Source organism: Girardinichthys multiradiatus, chromosome 1 (genome assembly GCF_021462225.1).
Source record: "Girardinichthys multiradiatus isolate DD_20200921_A chromosome 1, DD_fGirMul_XY1, whole genome shotgun sequence".
NCBI classification, from domain to species: Eukaryota; Metazoa; Chordata; class Actinopteri; order Cyprinodontiformes; family Goodeidae; genus Girardinichthys; species Girardinichthys multiradiatus.
Window position 1 is genome coordinate 10,282,855 of NC_061794.1, and position 20,087 is coordinate 10,302,941.

The 20,087-nt window shown below is 39.3% G+C and overlaps 1 protein-coding gene across 2 annotated transcripts in view; it reads right to left on the bottom strand.

The window, feature by feature from the left end:
- LOC124866209 (plexin-A1-like) overlaps window positions 1-20,087 on the bottom strand; it is a 412,523-nt gene that overhangs the window by 15,328 nt on the left and 377,108 nt on the right. For both annotated transcript variants that reach the window (XM_047361910.1, XM_047361902.1), the window contains exons 25-29: window positions 14,960-15,106; window positions 14,240-14,399; window positions 10,658-10,761; window positions 10,465-10,561; window positions 7,654-7,844 (exon numbers count right to left, since the gene is read on the bottom strand). In XM_047361910.1, coding sequence (XP_047217866.1) covers window positions 7,654-7,844; window positions 10,465-10,561; window positions 10,658-10,761; window positions 14,240-14,399; window positions 14,960-15,106 — 699 coding nt within the window. The remainder of the gene's footprint in view (window positions 1-7,653; window positions 7,845-10,464; window positions 10,562-10,657; window positions 10,762-14,239; window positions 14,400-14,959; window positions 15,107-20,087) is intronic.

A 20,087-nucleotide genomic window follows, 5' to 3' on the forward strand; every position in this document is an offset into this window, starting at 1 on the left:
ATTTTCTGATGAATTAGCGAATGTTTATTTGACCACTAGAGCGGACTGTCTATAGGACACTGAACTCTCAGTCCCATCTGTTCACATAACGCCAAAAGTAATGTACCCCATCCTGATGGAGCCGAACACAGTGAATACATGTTTAATTCTAAACACATATCCATTACATGTAATGAAGGTCAATCATGATCATACACACATTATTGAGGTGATGGGATTTGATATTACATAAAATGTGCTTCACTTCTTTATATTTAGACCCAGGCAATAGGTATTGTTATAAACTGTATGTCAACACACTTGATAAGATAAGACACAGTGTGACAGGCAGCTTTAGTTTAAACAAAGGATGTTATTTCCAACAGACTGACTTACTAACCACTGAACTTTGAAGAAATCAAATAGGAAGTCCATGGAAAAGATGAGAAATTTGCTTAATAGAATTGACTGAATACAAGTGTAAAATCTAGCTTAAACAATTAAGTTCTCGAAAAAAATTTTGCGTCTTGGAGAATGTATCAGAAAAGGTATTTTGCTGATTGCTGCCAACAAAGGTACTGAAATCTGCATAGATAAGATATCTAGGCAGGTAGCCTCAGGAAGACAGTTGTGTTGAGAGGACAAGATTTGCTTTTCAATTGAATTTACCACGCTGTTTTTTTCATCACGCATGACCAGATCTTCAATTCCCCAACAAATTAGCTGTCTCCTGACATACCCAGTATCAACCTCCCTCCAGTCCCTGCACCACAAGCCCACTTTTTAATAATCTGTTTTCTCTTATTGTGAGTGGAAAGTGAAAGGCTGGCTTGCTTGTAGCTGCTGTCCATTCCACTATTTACCTTGTTCGTTTTACAATTAAATAAGAGATGCAGAACAGGGAGACCGTGAATGGCGGATGGAAAGACAGTCAGACCATCACATACTTAAGGTTCCAATAGAGAAGGTGGCTATCGGATAACATAATTGTCATCACAAGAAAAAGTGCTTACAAAATAGTTTTTTTTACGTAATGAGATAACGAAAGAAATCAGTGATAAACAAACTACTAAGACTGATATCATGACCAAAACAAAAACAAGTGTGAGATTGCAGTATCTCAAGAAGAGGAAGTAAAACTTTAATAATTCACAACGAACTAGATCAAGCTCACATTAATGTGACATACACTATATTGCCAAAAGTATTGGGTCTTACGACCAAACCAATGAATTCTGATGTTCCAATCTCGTCCATGACTGCAGGTGTACAAAGTCTGGTGTGGAGAAACTTGACTGGTCTGTACAGTCTTGACATCAACCTTCTTGAAAACCTTTGGACTGAAATAAAGCAGAAGCTGCAATTCTGGTTTTCTCATCTAACTTTGAACACACTCCTAAACCTTGTGGAAGATGTTTACAGAAACATTCAACTTACTATTGCTGGGAATGTGGGTCCATCAACAAAATGGACCTTATCAATTAAGAATAGGATGTCATCAAAGTTCATGTACATGCAAAAGTAGACAAACAAATACTTTTGGCAATAAAGTGTACATCTTCATGACGAAACAAGAATACTAATGAGAAGGTTCATGCTATAAAAAAAAAAATAGGGAACCTGTTATTGTTAAAAACAAAACAAGTTTAAGGTATTGTATTGGGATAATAAAATAAGGACATTGTTATCACTGCAATATATATTGCAGTATATAATATATAATAATATAATATATATTGCATATTATAATATGTATTCAGTCTCAGCATCTACAACGGCTCTTTGAGGAAACCTTCATAATATGAGCTATAACAACATTTAATTTCCCTTTGGGATTAATAAAGTATTTTTGAATTGAATTGAATTGAATTGAATATAAGCTCATTATCTTCTAATCTTATTAAAATTACACAAACAAATTTGCATTTAGCTAAGTTTCCAAACAACAAGTACATGTCAATAAATTTGAATATCATCAAAAAGTTAGTTCAGTATTTCAATTCAAAAAGTGAAACTCACATTGCATAGATTCATTGCGCAAAGAGTGATATTGTTCAGGCATTTATTTCTGAAAAAGAGATTTTTAATAAAGTTTAATAAATGAAAAATGGTGTGAAGACTGCTAACTTGATAGATGTCCAGCGGATAGTAACTGAGAGTAAGCTACATAAGGTCATTGGTGAAGAAGCAGAGGTTGTTCACAGAGTGCTTTATATAAGCACATATTAATGGAAACTTGAGTAGAAGAAAAAAGTGTTGTAGAAAAGGAGGCAGAGGCAACAGAAATATCCTCAGCTTTGAGAGTATTCTAAAGTAAAGTTAGAAGTTTTTGGGGAGTTTTGTAAACCATGATTTGATGCTTCAAAAGTCACAACACCGACCTATTCACAGACCTATTTCTTAAAGGTCACTCCTGAACCAGAGAGAACATCACGAGCTAAGGAGAAAAAGGACTGGACTGTTGCTCGGTGTCCCAGGAAAGCGTCTTTTCAGAATTAACATTTGGTTAATTTGGAAATTAACACTGGATTCTGGAAGAAGACTAGAGAGGCACAGAATACACAGAAGTTCTGGTCTGATCCGGAGAGACAGCATCCATCCCACTTTGGATGGAGCAGCTCTCCTTTCTTGGAATCTGGCCATTTATTAGTTCTCCAAAACTCTGACAACCCAGGGTTCAGACCAGGAAGCAGGGTCATAGTTTAATACTCCTCTCTGCAGCTTCTGTACTGCTACCCACCCATTACCCTATTAAGACAGTGTCTCACCACAGCCACAATTGAATAGATTAAAAAATAATCTAAAAGGAGGAAATCAGAAAAATCTCATAAAAATAAACACAACTCAGACCGAAAAGAAAAATAAAACAATTAAATTAAATGTGGCCTACTGAACATAAGATCTCTCTCTTCAAAGACATTGCTAGTTAGTGACCTGATTTGTGACAATCAGATTTATTTATTTTGCCTCACAGAAACCTGGCTGTAGCAAGAGGATTGTGTTACTATAAATGAGTCAACTCCTACTAATTATTTAAATTTTCACATTCCTCGAAATACTCTGATGAGGAGGAGTAGCAACCATCTTTCAATCCAATTTATTGATTAGTCCCAGACCAATCAATAGCTACAACTCTTTTGAATATTTAATCCTTAGTTTTCCTCATCCAAACTGCAAAGCACTAAAACCTCTTCTGTTTGTTGTTTTGTACTGTCCACCAGAACCTTACTCTCAATTTGTAGATCAGTTTTCAGTTTTCAAACCTTTTGTTAAATACAGATAAAGTTATTATAGTGGGGGATTTTAACATTCATGTTGACACTGAAAGTGATGACCTAAATATAGCATTTAATGCTATCTTAGACTCAATTGGCATTGCTCAAAACATTAACAAACCTACCCACATTTGTCTTCATTCTCTGGACCTTGTGCTGACATATGGCATTGAGTGTAAAGACATAACAATATTTTCTCATAACCCTGTCTTGACTGACCATTTCTTAATAACCTTTGAGTTTAATTTAACCGAGTACTCCACACCTGAAAGAAAATTTCATTACAGTAGATCATTATCAGGTGATGCTGTAACAACCTTTAAAGAATCTGTTCCACTTTTAATTTCCTCATTATCACTGAAAAGCACAGTGGAGGTCAATAATTCTGTTTCTGCCCCTTCACAAATTGATTCTTTTGTTCATAGTGTTTCTTCATCATTGCGTGATGCATTAGACAATGCACCCTGCTTAATTCAGAGCTGCATACTTTAAAGCACAATGTTAGAAAATTGGAGAGAAAATGGTGCTCTAGAGGATTCCTACTTAACCTGGAAAAATAGCCTACTGTTGTATAAAAAGACACTTCGCCAAGCCAGAACAGCTTATTTCTCATCATTGATAAAAGAGAACAAGAAAAATCATAGGTTTCTCTTTAGTTCAGTTGCTAAACTTACACAGAGTCATAGCTCTGTTGAGCCATCCATTCCCTTAGCTCTTAGCAGCCATGACGTTATGGGATTCTTCTTAAATAAAATTGATTCTATTAAAAAGAAAATCTTTGACATACTCCCAAAGATGATTACTTCATCCTCAGCAAGTGAGTGAGACAACATTGGAAATAACAGCAGAACCTGATTTGTGTTTGGACTGTTTTGATCCTGTGAAGCTTCCTGAGTTATCAGAAATATTAGCTTCATCTAAACCTTCAACTTGTACGTTAGACCCAACCCCAACCAAATTATTTAAGGAAGTGTTCCCTCTGATTACCAGCCCCATTTTAGATATGATTAATCTATCTTTAGTAAATGGATATGTACCACAGGCTTTTAAGTTAGCTGTAATTAAACCTTTACTTAAGAAACCTTCGCTTGATCGAGATGACTTGAAAAATTACAGACCTATATCCAATCTTCCATTCTTATCTAAAATTCTTGAGAAAATAGTTGCTAATCAAATGTGTGAGCATTTACACAGCAATGACCTGTTTCATAGCACTGAAACAGCTCTGCTGAAAGTCACTAATGATATTCTTATGGCCTCAGATAATGGACTTGTGTCTGTACTGGTTCTGTTAGATCTCAGTGCTGCATTTGATACAGTCGACCATAATATTCTCTTAAAAAGGCTGGAATATGCTGTAGGGATCAGGGGAACAGCGCTAGGCTGGTTTAAACCTTATCTGTCTGACAGATTCCAGTTTGTTCATGTAAATGATAAATCATCTTTCAACTCCAGGGTTAATTGTAGAGTACCACAGGGTTCAGTACTTGGGCCAATTCTCTTTAGTATATATATGCTTCCAATAGGTCAAATTATCAGGCAGCATATGATAAATTTTCACTGTTATGCTTATGATACTCAGATTTACTTATCCATAAATCCTGATGAACCTAACCAGTTAGATAGACTACAAGCATGTTTTGAAGATATAAAAACTTACATTTTTTGCTTCTAAATTCAGACAAGACAGAAGTTGTCGTCTTTGGACCGAAGTCTTTAAAAAAGAAACTGCTTAATCAATCACTTAACCTGGATGGCATTAAATTGACCTCTGATAATAAAGTAAAAAACCTTGGTGTTACGTTTGACCAGGACATGTCATTTAAATCCCATATTAAACAGGTTTCTAGGATTTCCTTCTTTCACCTCCGGAACATTGCCAAAATTAGAAATATCCTATCCAGGAGTGACGCTGAAAAACTAGTCCATGCATTTGTTACTTCAAGGCTGGACTATTGTAATTCTTTACTATCAGAACGTCCACAAAATGCAGTTAAAAGCCTTCAGCTGATTCAACATGCTGCAGCAAGAGTTCTGATGAAAATTAAAAAGAGAGATCATATTTCTCCTATTTTAGCTTCCCTTCATTGGCTCCCTGTTAAATCCAGAATAGAATTTAAAATTCTCCTCCTCACATATAAAGCCCTTAATGATCTGGCTCCATCATACATCAGAGATCTGATTGTTCCATATGTTCCTAACAGGGCACTTCGTTCTCAGACTGCAGGTTTACTGGTGGTTCCTAGAGTCTCTAGAAGTAGAATGGGAGGCCGATCCTTTAGTTATCAGGCTCCTCTCCTGTGGAACCAGCTCCCAGCTTTAGATCCACTTGGCCCTGTCTTTTACTGTTTAACCCTTTCTCTCTCCTAGACATAGCAGTTGACTGAGCTTTTACTGTAACTAACTCTATGTGCTCTCTTTCAGACTCTAACCTTGAAAACTGGCTCAAAGTTTATCTGTACTTTCTTTCTAGGTGAAAAGACTAAATGAGCTACATCCACTAGCATTTACTTTTCCTTCCCATAGAAAGTACTCCTGGATCAGTGCTTCTGTGTTCTTTTTGTGTCTCTGCTCTGTTCTCTCAAACCCCCAGTCGGTCGTGGCAGACGGCCGCTCACACTGAGCCTGGTCCTGCTGGAGGTTTCTTCTTGTTAAAAGGGAGTTTTTCGTCTCTACTGTCGCTACATGCATGCTCAGTATGAGGGATTGCTGCAAAGTCAACGCCAGTGACTGTCCACTGTCTCTACATGCTCATCCGGGAGGAGTGAATGCTTCAAGTCACTGACTGGATGCAATCTGCTGGGTTTCCTTAGACAGAAAAACTTTTTATCCAATTTGAATAAGTAACTAACTTTAACTGCACTGTTCAATGGTTAGGATTAATTGGAATGTATATACCTGACTGTTGTGAAGTGCCTTGAGACAACATGTGTTGTGAATTGGCGTATATAAATAAAACTGAATTGAATTGAAGTTAGTAAGGTCAAGTTTCTACCATGATTTGAGGAGCCATGTCATCTGGTGGGGTTGGTCCACTGTGTTTTCTGGAGTCCACAGTCAACGCAGCCATCTACCAGGAAATTTTAGAGCACTTCATGCTTCCTTCTGCCTTATGGAGATGCTGATTTCATTATTCAGCAGCACCTGGTACCTGCCCAGACTGCTAAATGTATCAATACCTGCTATATTGACCATGGTGTCACTGTGCTTGATTTAGGTAGTAAACTCACCTGACTTAAACACTAAAAAGAAGCTATTAAAGTCAGCCTCTTTCTGAAGGTTGACAATACTCTATTATTTTTATTTTTATTGCTAGGATGTTAAATTCAAATCTTCTGAGAAAGTGAGGAAACTGAATTTTGCCTCTTCATAAAGTGTAAGCCATAACCAAAACTAGAAGAAATAAATCCCGGAAATATATTAGAGAATTACTGAACAGATTGGGGCTTCATCTGCAGTAATGCAGGGGCTCCTCCAGGTAGTTGTAGTGAAGAAATAACTGAGCCAAAACTCAAAGTTCTCAATTTATCGCTCCATCTACGTTCCGGCCCTAACCTGTGGTCATGATATGGATCATGACCAAAACAACAAGATCTTGGATACAACCGTCTGAAATAAGCTTCCTCCATGGGGTGACTGGACTCAGCCTTAGAGATAGGTTAAGGAACACTGTCATTTGGGGTGAAGTTAGAAATAGAGCCCTTGCTTCTGATCTGATCAGGATGCCTCATGGGTGCCTCCCTTAAGGAGGTTTCTGTGCACGTCCTTCTGGGATGAGACCTCAGGGATGACCCAGAACTTGCTGAAAGGACTATATATCCTGTCTGACCTGGAAACGCCTTGGTTTTCCCCAGAATTAGCAGGAAGATGTGGCTGGGGATGTCTGGGTTTCCCTCCTGGACCTACTGCCCCCCATGACCGGATCTCAGATTATTGGAAGACAATGGATGGATGGATTACTGAAACAGATCACCTTTTTGATGATATTCTAATTTACTGAGATGTACCTGTAGGTAGTACATGTACATGTCATGTTATCCACGTAATACATGACATGACATGGCAGTTTGGCAAAAATGGTCGGAGAATTGAATGAGGTATTTGAAAACTTGACCTTGGAGAAATCTGGAAAATGTGTCCCACTTCATTGTTTTGATAGGACAGTTAAACTTCTATGACTTGATCCACTCTAGTTGCTTTTATTAAATGTGCCTGCTAGATAAAAATCTAAAATTGTATCACTATATTTTTAAGACCTAATGAAACAGGCTAAGACATTTCATGGTGAGCTGGATCACTCTGCCTTAAAACTAAGAGTTCTGAAAGAGAGTTCATTAGTTAGAGTTTAACATCAATTAATGCTCTCAGGTTATGTAAGAGCTTTTCCTCTGGGTCTTACTTTTGTGGCCAGCAGCCTGGTCAGGTAAATCTCAGAGACCATCTTGCTTCCTCGGTCCCCCTCCCTCTGGTCTGAGTGGTCGTGGTTCTTCACCAGATGCCACAGTTTTGTCCCACTCTCCAGGTCCGGCGTGATCATAGGTGTTCTGGACCGTAGGCTGTCTGGACTACTGGCTGTTCTCAGCATGCTCTCTGAACAGAGAAGCATAAGATAAAATGTTCTATGAGTAATGTGTTAGCTCATCTTTTAAACAATGTCATACTGCAAAAGAATGTTGCTAGTTTCCACAGAAACACTGTATTCCTTCAATATTTCTCATTCATTCTTTTTCCACTTCCATCTGAGTCTGCTTGTTTCATTATTTATAGTGTGAGCGTCAAGGCTGATTAGAGTGAGGCAGCGAGATTTCTGCAACAACTTCTTTTAGGATAGAAAGGGGGTGGGGGGTGCAGCAGGAATGAGGTGAACAGAGGAATACGATTATCTGCTCAGTAGTTGTTGCTCATGGGGCAGAAAGCAGGAGGCACAGGCCGATACGTGCTGCAATCATTTTTGTTATTTGTGAAAGGAGAGTGCGTGAGAAGAAGGGCAGAAATGTGGAGGAGCTGACAGGGAGAAGTGGGTGGCCGGCTAAATGGACAGAGAAACTAAAAGGTCAGGGGAGAGCGGGGTGAAAGGGAGAGTAATAGAACACAGTAATAGAACCACATGGGATAGAAAAGTGAGAGAGGCTGACTGGGGTTGTATACCTGCTTTTGCCAGCAGGATTTAACTCCAAACTCATCATGACCATTGGTGGCCAATTTTCTTTTTTCTCACATTCAGTTTCTAGAGCTACCATATTCAGATTGTCACATTTAAACAAAAATAGAAGGTTGAATTACTACAATATAATATTAAATATTATGAGATCTATTCTAGTCTTTACTGGGTGCCATTGTAGCACTGATTCAGCCCTTTACATGCCCACTCAAAGAATCTACAGCACTTCAAAACTCTGTCTGTCTTGTGGGAGACAAGTCTCATAAACCTGGACTACACTTGTTTGTGATATCAAGTTGTCATACAGTGTTGTTAGAGCTGAAGCAGGAGCTTGGCAGGTGACCTGAATAATTTTCAAGCCTACCCTGACTGGTTGGAAAATGAAGTAAAGTTTTTTTTCCAATCAGTGAACACACCAAAGTCAAGTGCTTCCATGATTCCACTTTTTGGTGTGGTTGATGTTGCAGAATGAGAATAGGTTATCTTGTTTTAGTATCACTCTAAAATGAATTCAGAGTAAGCATACACATGTAAAAAACTATTTAAAAGGGAACTTTATTTCCAGTGACATGTCAAGACATCTCTGCATTGCATTGCAGCTGCAAGAGTGCAAGCAAGATCATACTTTAAAGTTGGCTAACAAGAAGGGTAAACCGAGTACAGTAAAGTAGCTCTGTTTTATCCTTTTGAGTTTTCAATCTCTGTCTGTCATGCAACATGCTTGACTTGGAAGTGTTTGCAGCTGTTTGTAAATCTCAGTTATGGTAAGAATATATAATCTTTTGAGAATACACATGCAGTATGATGTTTAGTAATGCTAGCTGCACTAATTACGGTAATTCCTAATAAAAGATGCAAAACTCTGTAATCATTTAATCTCCTTTAAGAATAACAGTAAAATCTGTTTTACCGAGACTGGTCTCTCATACACACAGTGTGACGTTGCCTCTGGTTCTTCTAAAAACAATTAGTGGATGCTCATTGCAGGAAGGCTTGAAAAATTTCTTGAATGCTGCTTTTAGATCCTCTTACATAATCCCTCCTAAAGAGAAAACGAAATTGGCCAAAACTGTATTATTGGTATTTCGAGGCTTTACAAAAGGTTGAGATTGTATAATGACTATCTAGGCGATTCATTTCTAGGCTTTTTCTTGTAGTTTTGAGGCTAAAGGTCAAAAGGTTTAACTCAACTTAATGTAATGAAATTGTGGTTTCATTCGTTGGCCCAACTCCTTACTCAGTGAATACATCTGAGTTATGTAAATATTTTGGATACAATATTTGTTCATATTTGGGAGGTGGCTGTTTATTTGGTAGTCACCTATAGCTATGATTAGCATTTTGATGTTTTATGTTATTCTAGTGGCTGAGATTTCAGGTATTTTTGACTCAGACTGTGTGGACGTTCTAAGAGCTGACACTGGCATGGCATTTCTTGAGACATCACAGGAGCTGTAAGAGCAAAGAGAAGAAGAATTCTTGTTGGAACTTCTATTTTCCACCCTAAATGTTAAAAACGTTTGGTACAGGTGGTTTAGAAAAGAAAAGCTCCTTTGCTTTTGGCGTACAACGGATCAGCGGCAATGTCAGCATCTTTGGAGGTGCAAGGGTTAACAACATCCACTCGGTATCAGATGAAGGTTCAGTTTTTTGCTTGGTTTTGTTTCCACAGGGTAATTTATTCTGTAAATAATTTAATTTTCCACTGAAGTTTACAATACTGGGCCTCTGTGTGACTTCTAGGTGTCCTTTCCCTTTGTCACTCTGTCAGCCAGAGAGCGAGGTGTCTGCTTTAATGCCTGTCATTTATGGACTGCTTTGGCAATAGCTGTGGAATAGCCTTGGCCTGGGCTGATGGCAATGGATATAAAGGATTGCCATTCACTCAGGGGGGAAGGTAAGAAAAAAATGGGTCCCAATCAGGACCCTGACAAACAAAGAATGAATGAAAGAGAGCTCAGACTTGTAGAGGGAATTGTAGGCAGAGAGAGAAATCATTGATGGAATGATTTAAATAGAATTGAGCTGAGACGAGAAACCAAGCCACACCGTATCTGCTTAGGCTCTTTGTGAAGGTGGAGGAGTTGGAGATGTTATACGCAGAATTCTGCTTTGGCACCAGGGCGATCACTGAGCCATCTGTTACCTGCACAACAAAAACACAGACCCGCTTCATGAATCTCTTTCATCGGGTTGTTTATGCACGTGTTCCTCAAGGCATGCTTGTTGTGTGTTTGTGTACCTGATAGTGAGCTAGTGTGTTGAGTCTTTTCCAGTCGTTGTCGATCTTGGTTGTGACGTCTTCATCCTGCAGAATGATTCGGGCCATCCGACCCTGACGCCATTCTTTTAAAAGAGTAAAGAGAAATTGCAAGCAAAGAGAATAAAAACCCCATGTGTCTCTGTGTGTTAATGGCCATTAAAGACCTGTTGTTTGAAATGCTGACTTAGTGTAGCTCCATGGCAACCATTTAAGAAGATGGTTATTCTGGAAAATGACTTCAGTAATTTTCAGTATTGGGGTTGCAGAGAACATAAGCAATCAACAGCTAGCAACATAAAGTTATTTTCCTAATCAGTTAATTGCAAGAATTGTAATATTATCCCGAGCTAAAACTGTGATTCTTTGCAATGTATGTATGTTGTATGAAAATGTAATTTTATGTTATTTCTATTTATTATATTAATCATAAATTTGCACACACCCCTATGCATAATTTGTCTTATAATGTGGCTGAACATGCTAACATTTTAAGGTAACTCTGATTGGCCATCTTGTATACCTGTTACTTGTTAACATACAGGTCCTTCTCAAAATATTAGCATATTGTGATAAAGTTCATTATTTTCCATAATGTCATGATGAAAATTTAACATTCATGTATTTTAGATTCATTGCACACTAACTGAAATATTTCAGGTCTTTTATTGTCTTAATACGGATGATTTTGGCATACAGCTCATGAAAACCCAAAATTCCTATCTCACAAAATTAGCATATCATTAAAAGGGTCTCTAAACGAGCTATGAACCTAATCATCTGAATCAACGAGTTAACTCTAAACACCTGCAAAAGATTCCTGAGGCCTTTAAAACTCCCAGCCTGGTTCATCACTCAAAACCCCAATCATGGGTAAGACTGCCGACCTGACTGCTGTCCAGAAGGCCACTATTGACACCCTCAAGCAAGAGGGAAAGACACAGAAATAAATTTCTGAACGAATAGGCTGTTCCCAGAGTGCTATATCAAGGCACCTCAGTGGGAAGTCTGTGGGAAGGAAAAGGTGTGGCAGAAAACGCTGCACAACGAGAAGAGGTGACCAGACCCTGAGGAGGATTGTGGAGAAGGGCCGATTCCAGACCTTGGGGGACCTGCGGAAGCAGTGGACTGAGTCTGGAGTAGAAACATCCAGAGCCACCGTGCACAGGCGTGTGCAGGAAATGGGCTACAGGTGCCGCATTCCCCAGGTCAAGCCACTTTTGAACCAGAAACAGCGGCAGAAGCGCCTGACCTGGGCTACAGAGAAGCAGCACTGGACTGTTGCTCAGTGGTCCAAAGTACTTTTTTCGGATGAAAGCAAATTCTGCATGTCATTCGGAAATCAAGGTGCCAGAGTCTGGAGGAAGACTGGGGAGAAGGAAATGCCAAAATGCCAGAAGTCCAGTGTCAAGTACCCACAGTCAGTGATGGTCTGGGGTGCCGTGTCAGCTGCTGGTGTTGGTCCACTGTGTTTTATCAAGGGCAGGGTCAATGCAGCTAGCTATCAGGAGATTTTGGAGCACTTCATGCTTCCATCTGCTGAAAAGCTTTATGGAGATGAAGATTTCATTTTTCAGCACGACCTGGCACCTGCTCACAGTGCCAAAACCACTGGTAAATGGTTTACTGACCATGGTATCATTGTGCTCAATTGGCCTGCCAACTCTCCTGACCTGAACCCAATAGGGAATCTGTGGGATATTGTGAAGTGAACATTGAGAGACTCAAGACCCAACACTCTGGATGAGCTAAAGGCCGCTATTGAAGCATCCTGGGCCTCCATAAGACCTCAGCAGTGCCACAGGCTGATTGCCTCCATGCCACGCCGCATTGAAGCAGTCATTTCTACAAAAGGATTCCCGACCAAGTATTGAGTGCATAACTGTACATGATTATTTGAAGGTTGACGTTTTTTGGATTAAAAACACTTTTCTTTTATTGGTCGGATGAAATATGCTAATTTTGTGAGATAGGAATTTTGGGTTTTCATGAGCTGTATGCCAAAATCATCCGTATTAAGACAATAAAAGACCTGAAATATTTCAGTTAGTGTGCAATGAATCTAAAATATATGAATGTTAAATTTTCATCATTACATTATGGAAAATAATGAACTTTATCACAATATGCTAATATTTTGAGAAGGACCTGTAAATAGCAAATACAACAAATATGCCAATCAAAAGGCATCAATTAATGCATTTAGGCACCCAGACATGGTGCCTACGTTCTGACAGAGTATCATAATGAGTTGTTACGACCGAAAAAAAAAAAACAGTTTTGAAGATCTCAGAAAATGCATTGCTACTGGGATTTTTATGCGCATCTATCTGTTGGGTTTACAGAGAATTCTCTGAAGAAGAGAATATATCCAGTGAAGGGTAGTTGTGTGAAACAAAATGCCTGGGTGATGTCAGACATCAGAGAAGAATGGGCAGACTGGTTCAAGATGTTTGCAATAGCTCAAAGAACCAGTTTTTATGTGGAATACCATCTTTGAATCCACAACATGTCAAAACTTGATGAAAACTACCACCTCAAAAGAGCACACTGGGTGCCACTCCTGTCTGCTAAGAACTGAGGCTCCAACCAGCACAGTCTCACTGAAATTGGACAAAAAATAGGAAAAATGTGTCCAAAAAGTCTCAATTTCAGCTGCAACATTCAAATGACAGGGTCAGATTTTGGTGTAGACAACATTAAAGCATGTGTCAGCAGTTCAGGATAGCAGTGGTGGTTTAATGGTGCGGGGGATATTTCCTCAGCCAACTTTGGGCCACCAACTGAGAACCATTTAAATGCCACAGACTCCCTGAGTATTGCTGCGCACCATGTCGATCTATTTATGACAACAGTGCACCCATCTTCTGTTGGCTACTCCCTGAAGGATAGAGCACAACGTATCAATGTTTCAAAATGGTCAAAATGGTTTCTTGAACATAACATTGAGTTCACTGAACTCCACTGCCCTCTACAGTCACTAGAACTCTTACTCTTTGTGATGAGGTGGAACAGGAGCTTTGCATCATGGATGTGCAGCAGACAAATGCAAAGCAAGTGTGTGATACCATCATGTCAGTTTGGACTAAAATCTCTGAAGAATGTTTCTGACCCATTTGAATCTATGCTATGAAAAATTAAAGCAGTTCTGAAGGCAAAACAGTCCAAACTGGCACTACTAAGCTGCACCAAATAAAGTCGCTGGTAACTGCAACTATGTTTTATGTGAGTTGTAAAAAATTAGCGGGACAATGCACCAATTTTTCAACCCGCTTATTGATTTTTTTGTAACAATAGCAAAATCCAAGCTGTTAATGAAGACTTAATTAAGAATTAATCAAAAAACCTTGACTCAAAAAACTTGGGTCATTTTAATACAAAAACAGCCATGGAACCATATAATACATCACTGTCTTAAGATTTTTAACTTTTCCACTGGTCAAAAAGACCATCAATAGTTCGTTGAAGGTTAAATTCATTATTGAATATGTGAAAAGGGAAAGTAAAAATGATGTTATTGATACAATTCCAGTATTACCGTTTACATATAACTGCACATCTTACCAAGGTCCATATCAGAAGCCTTTGGCCTTTGTGAGTAAGGGCTGCCTTTGTACACAGCATCAAGCAACTTCTCTTTGACCTGAGTGATGGTGTCACAGTTCAGACCCTTGACGGTCACCTCAGAGGCGTTTTCATTTTCTGGGTTGACACAGTGCAGCGTCTGGCAGAAGATCAAGAGCACAGAAAGGGTATGATAACAGACATACGGAATTAGGCCTAATCAGGAGTACTTCATGCAAATAGCCAACTGTTGAGATGTCTGAATGGTTGTTCAGATGAATTTGAAGGTACCCGAGAGCATTTTTACACCTAGGCAGCAGCCACTTCAAATCTTGGTTAATTTCCCAGTCTGTTTAGACTATTTGGGTCCAAAATAACTCAACATTCACACTTGAGTGAAGACCAAAACAACTATAGAGGAACCTCCTGTGCGCCAACATGCTTCCAAACCATAAGTGTTTTGTTTAGATAGACAACATAGTTAGCACTGGGCAGAGGATGGGTAACTTCATAGCCAGATCACATCATCCCCACTCCTAACAGAACTAATGCTGAAGTGCTACATTTACCATGCAGGGAAGTCTCTGCTGCTGAGCATACTCCTGACTAATCAAGGAAGCTGTCTTCCACACTTACACAGCTGATTAGTGTGACTAAAGCTCAGTAACCTGTCAAGTGACTGGGACCCAATGGGCCCCAAGACATGGGAAGTTTACTGACCAGTGTTTTGTAGTCAATCTGTTGCCTGATGAGCTTGTCCTCGCTGAGGGAGTAGCGAGCTTCTCCTGTGATGGCATCAATGGGTCCCTTCTCCATCTGCTGCTTGATGGCACAGTACAGCATGAACAGAGGCTCGCCGGCGCACTCCTGGTGAGGGAGGAGGCACAAGAATATCAGTTATCTGCAGTTCAGGCAAAGTGTGATTTTCCTCTTGGATCGATGTGCTGGAATCATTTCTAGACTTTCTAAAGAAGGAAAAACAACTCAGTAATTCATGGCAAAAGGGAAAAAATACTTGAGTTAAACTGTTGGTTGGAATACCTGAACACTCAGGACATTTAATTTTATCCTGGGGTATGAAAGCTGTTCCAAATAGTGGTACTGTGAGGGTTGGCAGTAGAGCTGGACCCCCATACACGGCTATTACTGCTACTACTACTACTACTTTATTTATAAAGCACTTTAAAACAACAGTAGCTGCGAAAAAGTGCTGTACAGATGAAAATCAAAATAAACATGCAAAATATGAAAAAGACAACAAAAACAGTAAAACACCACAGCAGAAGTAAGAGCAAAAGTCTCAACATTTGTTAAAAGCCAAAGAATAAAAGTGAGTCTTAAGATAAGTTTTAAAAGTACACAATAAAGGGGCACCTCTAATATGTAACCACAAAACGTTCCATAATTTGGGAACGGTAACCCTAAAAGCTCTGTCTCCTCTAAGCTTCAGTTTAGACCTCGGTACCTCCAGGAACAGCTGATCAGCTGACCTGAGGCAACGAACGGGAGAATATCTGTGAAGCAGCTCGGAGAGGTAAGATGGGGCAAGACCATGTAAACTTTTAAAAACAAATAGAATCTTAAAATTAACCCTAAAATGCACAGGCAGCCAGTGGAGAGAAGCCAGGATAGGGGTGATGTGCTCCCTCCTCCCAACTCCGGTTAAAAGCCGAGCAGCAGCGTTCTGGACCAACTGAAGATGCCTGAGGGAAGACTGGCTAACTCCAAAGAAAAGAACGTTACAGTAATCGAGCCGAGTTGTAATGAATTACTGTTTCAAAATCTTGTCTTAAAAGAATTTGCTTAATCTTTGCCAGCTGCCTAAGATGAGAGAAACAGGTCTTGACCACTGTTCCAACCTGGCGATCTGACTTAAGATCACTGTCTATTATAAAACCCAAATTGGAAATTGTGTGCTTCAAATAAGACGTCAAGGGGCCCAGATCAATAAGGGATGTTTCACAGGGGCTGCTGGGACAAAACACCCATCACTTCTGTTTTCTTGTCATTAAGTTCAGGAAATTTAAAGCCATTCAGGCTTGAATGTCTTCAAGACATAAAAGATCTGGAAACATACAATCCAGGGTTTGACTCCTGAAATCTGGAATTTTGATGCATGTCTTCTCCCTACAAAAAAGTCACTTGTCCAAACCTGTCCAAATCTGCTGTCTTAGCAAAGTGAAAAAGTTTAAATACAAGAATATTAACAGACAGCACATGGACTCATATTTATCTTGACACCATGTACAGTCAGCAGAATAGGAAGGACAGTAAAAAACAATCTCCTAGAGAACCACAGCAATGAGTGGCATCTTTGGGTCAGTGAGTCTCCACAAAAACCATTAGACAATCAGATGTTTTTTTTTTCTATTCTACCATCACAAAATAAAACAGGGTTTGCTAAAACCTGACTAGAACTTCAGCTGTAACTGTGTGCTTTGGTCCAATGTCACTTAATAAAACAAAGGATGAGTATCTGGAAAAGCCCCTCACGCCCACTGTTAAATATAGGGGAAGATCCGTGATGCTGTGGCCCTGTTGCCTTTTTTCCTTCTAGACGCCATTGGGACCCGGTTAGAAAGCATGGCATTATGAACTCTATGAAGGAGCGTTTTTCAAATAAAAATTCTGTAGACTCTTTTAGTAAACTCCTCCACTTCACTCAATGGATCGTTATTGTGTGTTTTAGCTAAAAATTATTCGAAAAGATAAGGTCAAAAAAGCTTCCTCTTTGGAAACCTTAGTCCCCAAACCCCAGGCCCATAGAAAACATGTGGAAGAGACCATAAAAGTGACTTAGTATTGACAACAAGAATACTAATAATAGTACAACCAATGATTTTGTGAAAAACATATAATTGTTTATGCGTTTTTCCCCACTTAATAAATGCAACCAAATTAAAACAAGTTTTTTCAGACTGCTCAGTACGAGATTAGGCTACAGCAAAAACAGATGCATATCAGGTTAAACAGATGTGGCCAGCACTGTAATAGAACCAGACTTGCTAGATATATATTCTGCTTGCAATGGGAGCATCACATTTGGAAAGTATAAAATGTGACACAAAAGTAACAATTATGAAATGTAAAGGATAAAGTTGTGTTACGTAAACTTTTTTTATCTGAAGGATGACTAAAAGCTGTGGAGCTTTATTTGGTAGAGACAGATGTTGCACGGTAAGTATGCTTCGTACTCCTCATCCCTCCATCAAAGACACTTGCCAATCAATAGAGTCATTAGTCATCACTTGGGCCTGAGGAAAAGTCTCCCAGCTGATGGAGCAGCAGTTTAGATGGAAGAAAGAGGACACATCACGGCCAATACTCATTCTGACAAGAGTTTAATAACTGACTGTGCGCTGCTTGGGGAGATACTTCAGACTGTGTGTATGTGTGCTGCTTCAGATGAGAACGGGGGGGAAAGTACAAATTTATCCATCTCACCTTCAAGCATTCTCGATAACTCGTTTCTTTTGTCTCTAACACACATACTCCCTCTTTTCTTCCACTTTTTTTTCTCCCTCTAATATAGGACCACAATGTCTTGTCATTTTGTCTTTGCCATCAACTTTTTCATCTCTTGTATTTACTCTTCACTTTTAAAAATGAAAAAAAAAAATGCAATTCTGTTTCAGTTGCATTGCAGCCATGTGTCATGATTTCCACAGTACCTTGCAAAAGTATTCATACCCAATGAACCTTTCCACATTTTATAAGGCAAGAGTCACGAACGTCAGTCTACTTTATAGGGGAAGCTGTGAAGTCCAAGGCTGCATGGTTTTCAAAATCTTTTACACAAAAAGTGTAGTGTGCATTGCTTTCAACCCCACAGAGTCAGTTCTTTGACAGCAAGTAGATTAGCAAGTCTTTTAGGGTGTGTCTCTACCAGCTTTGCACATCTAGAGACTGAAAGCTTTTCCCATTTTTCTTTGCAAAACAGCTGAAGCTCAGTTAGATAGCATTTGCAAATATCAGTTTTCAAGTATTGCCAATTGCATTTAGATCTGGACTTTGACTGGACTATTCTAAGGCAACATGATGCTGCCACCATGTTTCACTGTGGGAAAGGGGTTTCTGCGAGTAATAAGTGTAGTGTTTGTTTCCTGCCCCACAAAGGGTCTTGCATGTAGGTCAAAATGTTGTCTCCATATCCCCAACAAGGATTATGACCAACTGCAAACAAGGTATCTTTTGGCTGCTTTAAACTGCTTCACAACTTGCTCTCTGAGCTGTCTGCTGTGTTACTTGGTCTTCAAGATCCTGTTTGTTCACTAATGTTCTCTGACGAACCTCTGAGGTCTTCACTGAATAGCTGCAATTATACTTAGGCCCTTTTTACATGACAGCGATCTATTGAAAATGGGACTCTGTTTCTGCTAACTCATCTACACGACAATGTTCATGCAATTTTCCCGCCATGACACTAGTTGGTGGTATATTCTCTGATATTCCACAACATATTTAACAAAGCTGGGGAGAAAATTACCATTTCTCTGGAGAACCGTGGTTAAATTCAAAAGTGTCAGCAGCACAAGTTAGTACTCTGCAATCCACCATTGTTATTGTAATCTTCTTCTGTGGACTTTCAACTGGTTGACAGCTTTTATGTTATTAAATTCTACTAAAATGTGTTATAGTGCGCATGAGCCAGGGCTTCCTTATAAGAAAGATTCCATTTTCCCTGTCTCCACGACAACGGAGACCGGGATGTTTTTAAACTATTACACTCTGGAAGCTGTTCAAAAATTGTGCTGTGTGCAGGCCTGGAAACCTGCCACTCATTTGATCCAGGTGTGTTGGAGCAGGCATGCACTTGTAGCTCTTGAGGGCTGAAGTTGGAGACCCCTGTTCTTGTAGGAACATTTCCATTGTTCATTTGCTTATAAATGACCATTTTTCAAATGCAAACTTATATAAACCCTACACCCTTCACTCTTAACTTTAGTCCTGTCAGTTCTTGAGGTGAGCTTTCTCTTTAAATTCTTGCTTCCTTTCTGTTCTGCCTTACTCCCTTTTCCTGTTTTCCTACACCTAATTTTGATGCCCTCTCCAATTCATCTTTCCTTTAACCACCACCAGTGGTTCCCACCTTTAACCTTTCCCTATCCTCATCCTCTTTCCTCCCTCGTTCCAGCATCAAGAAGCTCGTTAGCATCAGGGCCAATTAGGCAGGCAGCTGCTATAGAGACAGAGTGAGCAGGCACCGGGGTGTTACACTTCTGCCTCGGCATTCTGCATTCACTGCTCATCCGCTGCAACCTCATCTACAGAATGTAGCTTCACCCTGCATACTGCCTGGCTTTTATAAAGTTCTTTAACCATATATTGTATTAACATTTTATGGATATAACATACACTCTGGTTAAACAGAGATTCATAAGCTCAGATTCACATATTTGGAAAGCTGTAAGTGTTAATGGAATGAAAACATGAGAGAAAGTTTGTGTATTTATTATTTACAAGATATTAAACTTAGGTCAGTAAAGATATTTAAGTACCAATTATTGTGCATTTTAGTGCAACTGATTTTTATTAAATGTTTTAATCATTTTGTAAGAAATCTACAAAAATAAATGTATGTAATGCCATTTTTCTCCACCTTTCTGCAGCTGCTTACTCCTTCACTATATTTATTACCACACTGTGCTATTAGGATAAGATTATGATGTCACAAGAGACCTCTACCAAGGGCAGAGAAAGTTTAGAGAAATTAGCAAAAACTAAACTAAAAAAATTATCATAGCCTGGATGTGTTTTTATTGAGGAGCTTTTTTTATATTGAGGCACAAGGGATGAGAGAAGGCGAAGATAAAGGCAGGAGGACAGCAGTGCGTGCCACATCCCCACC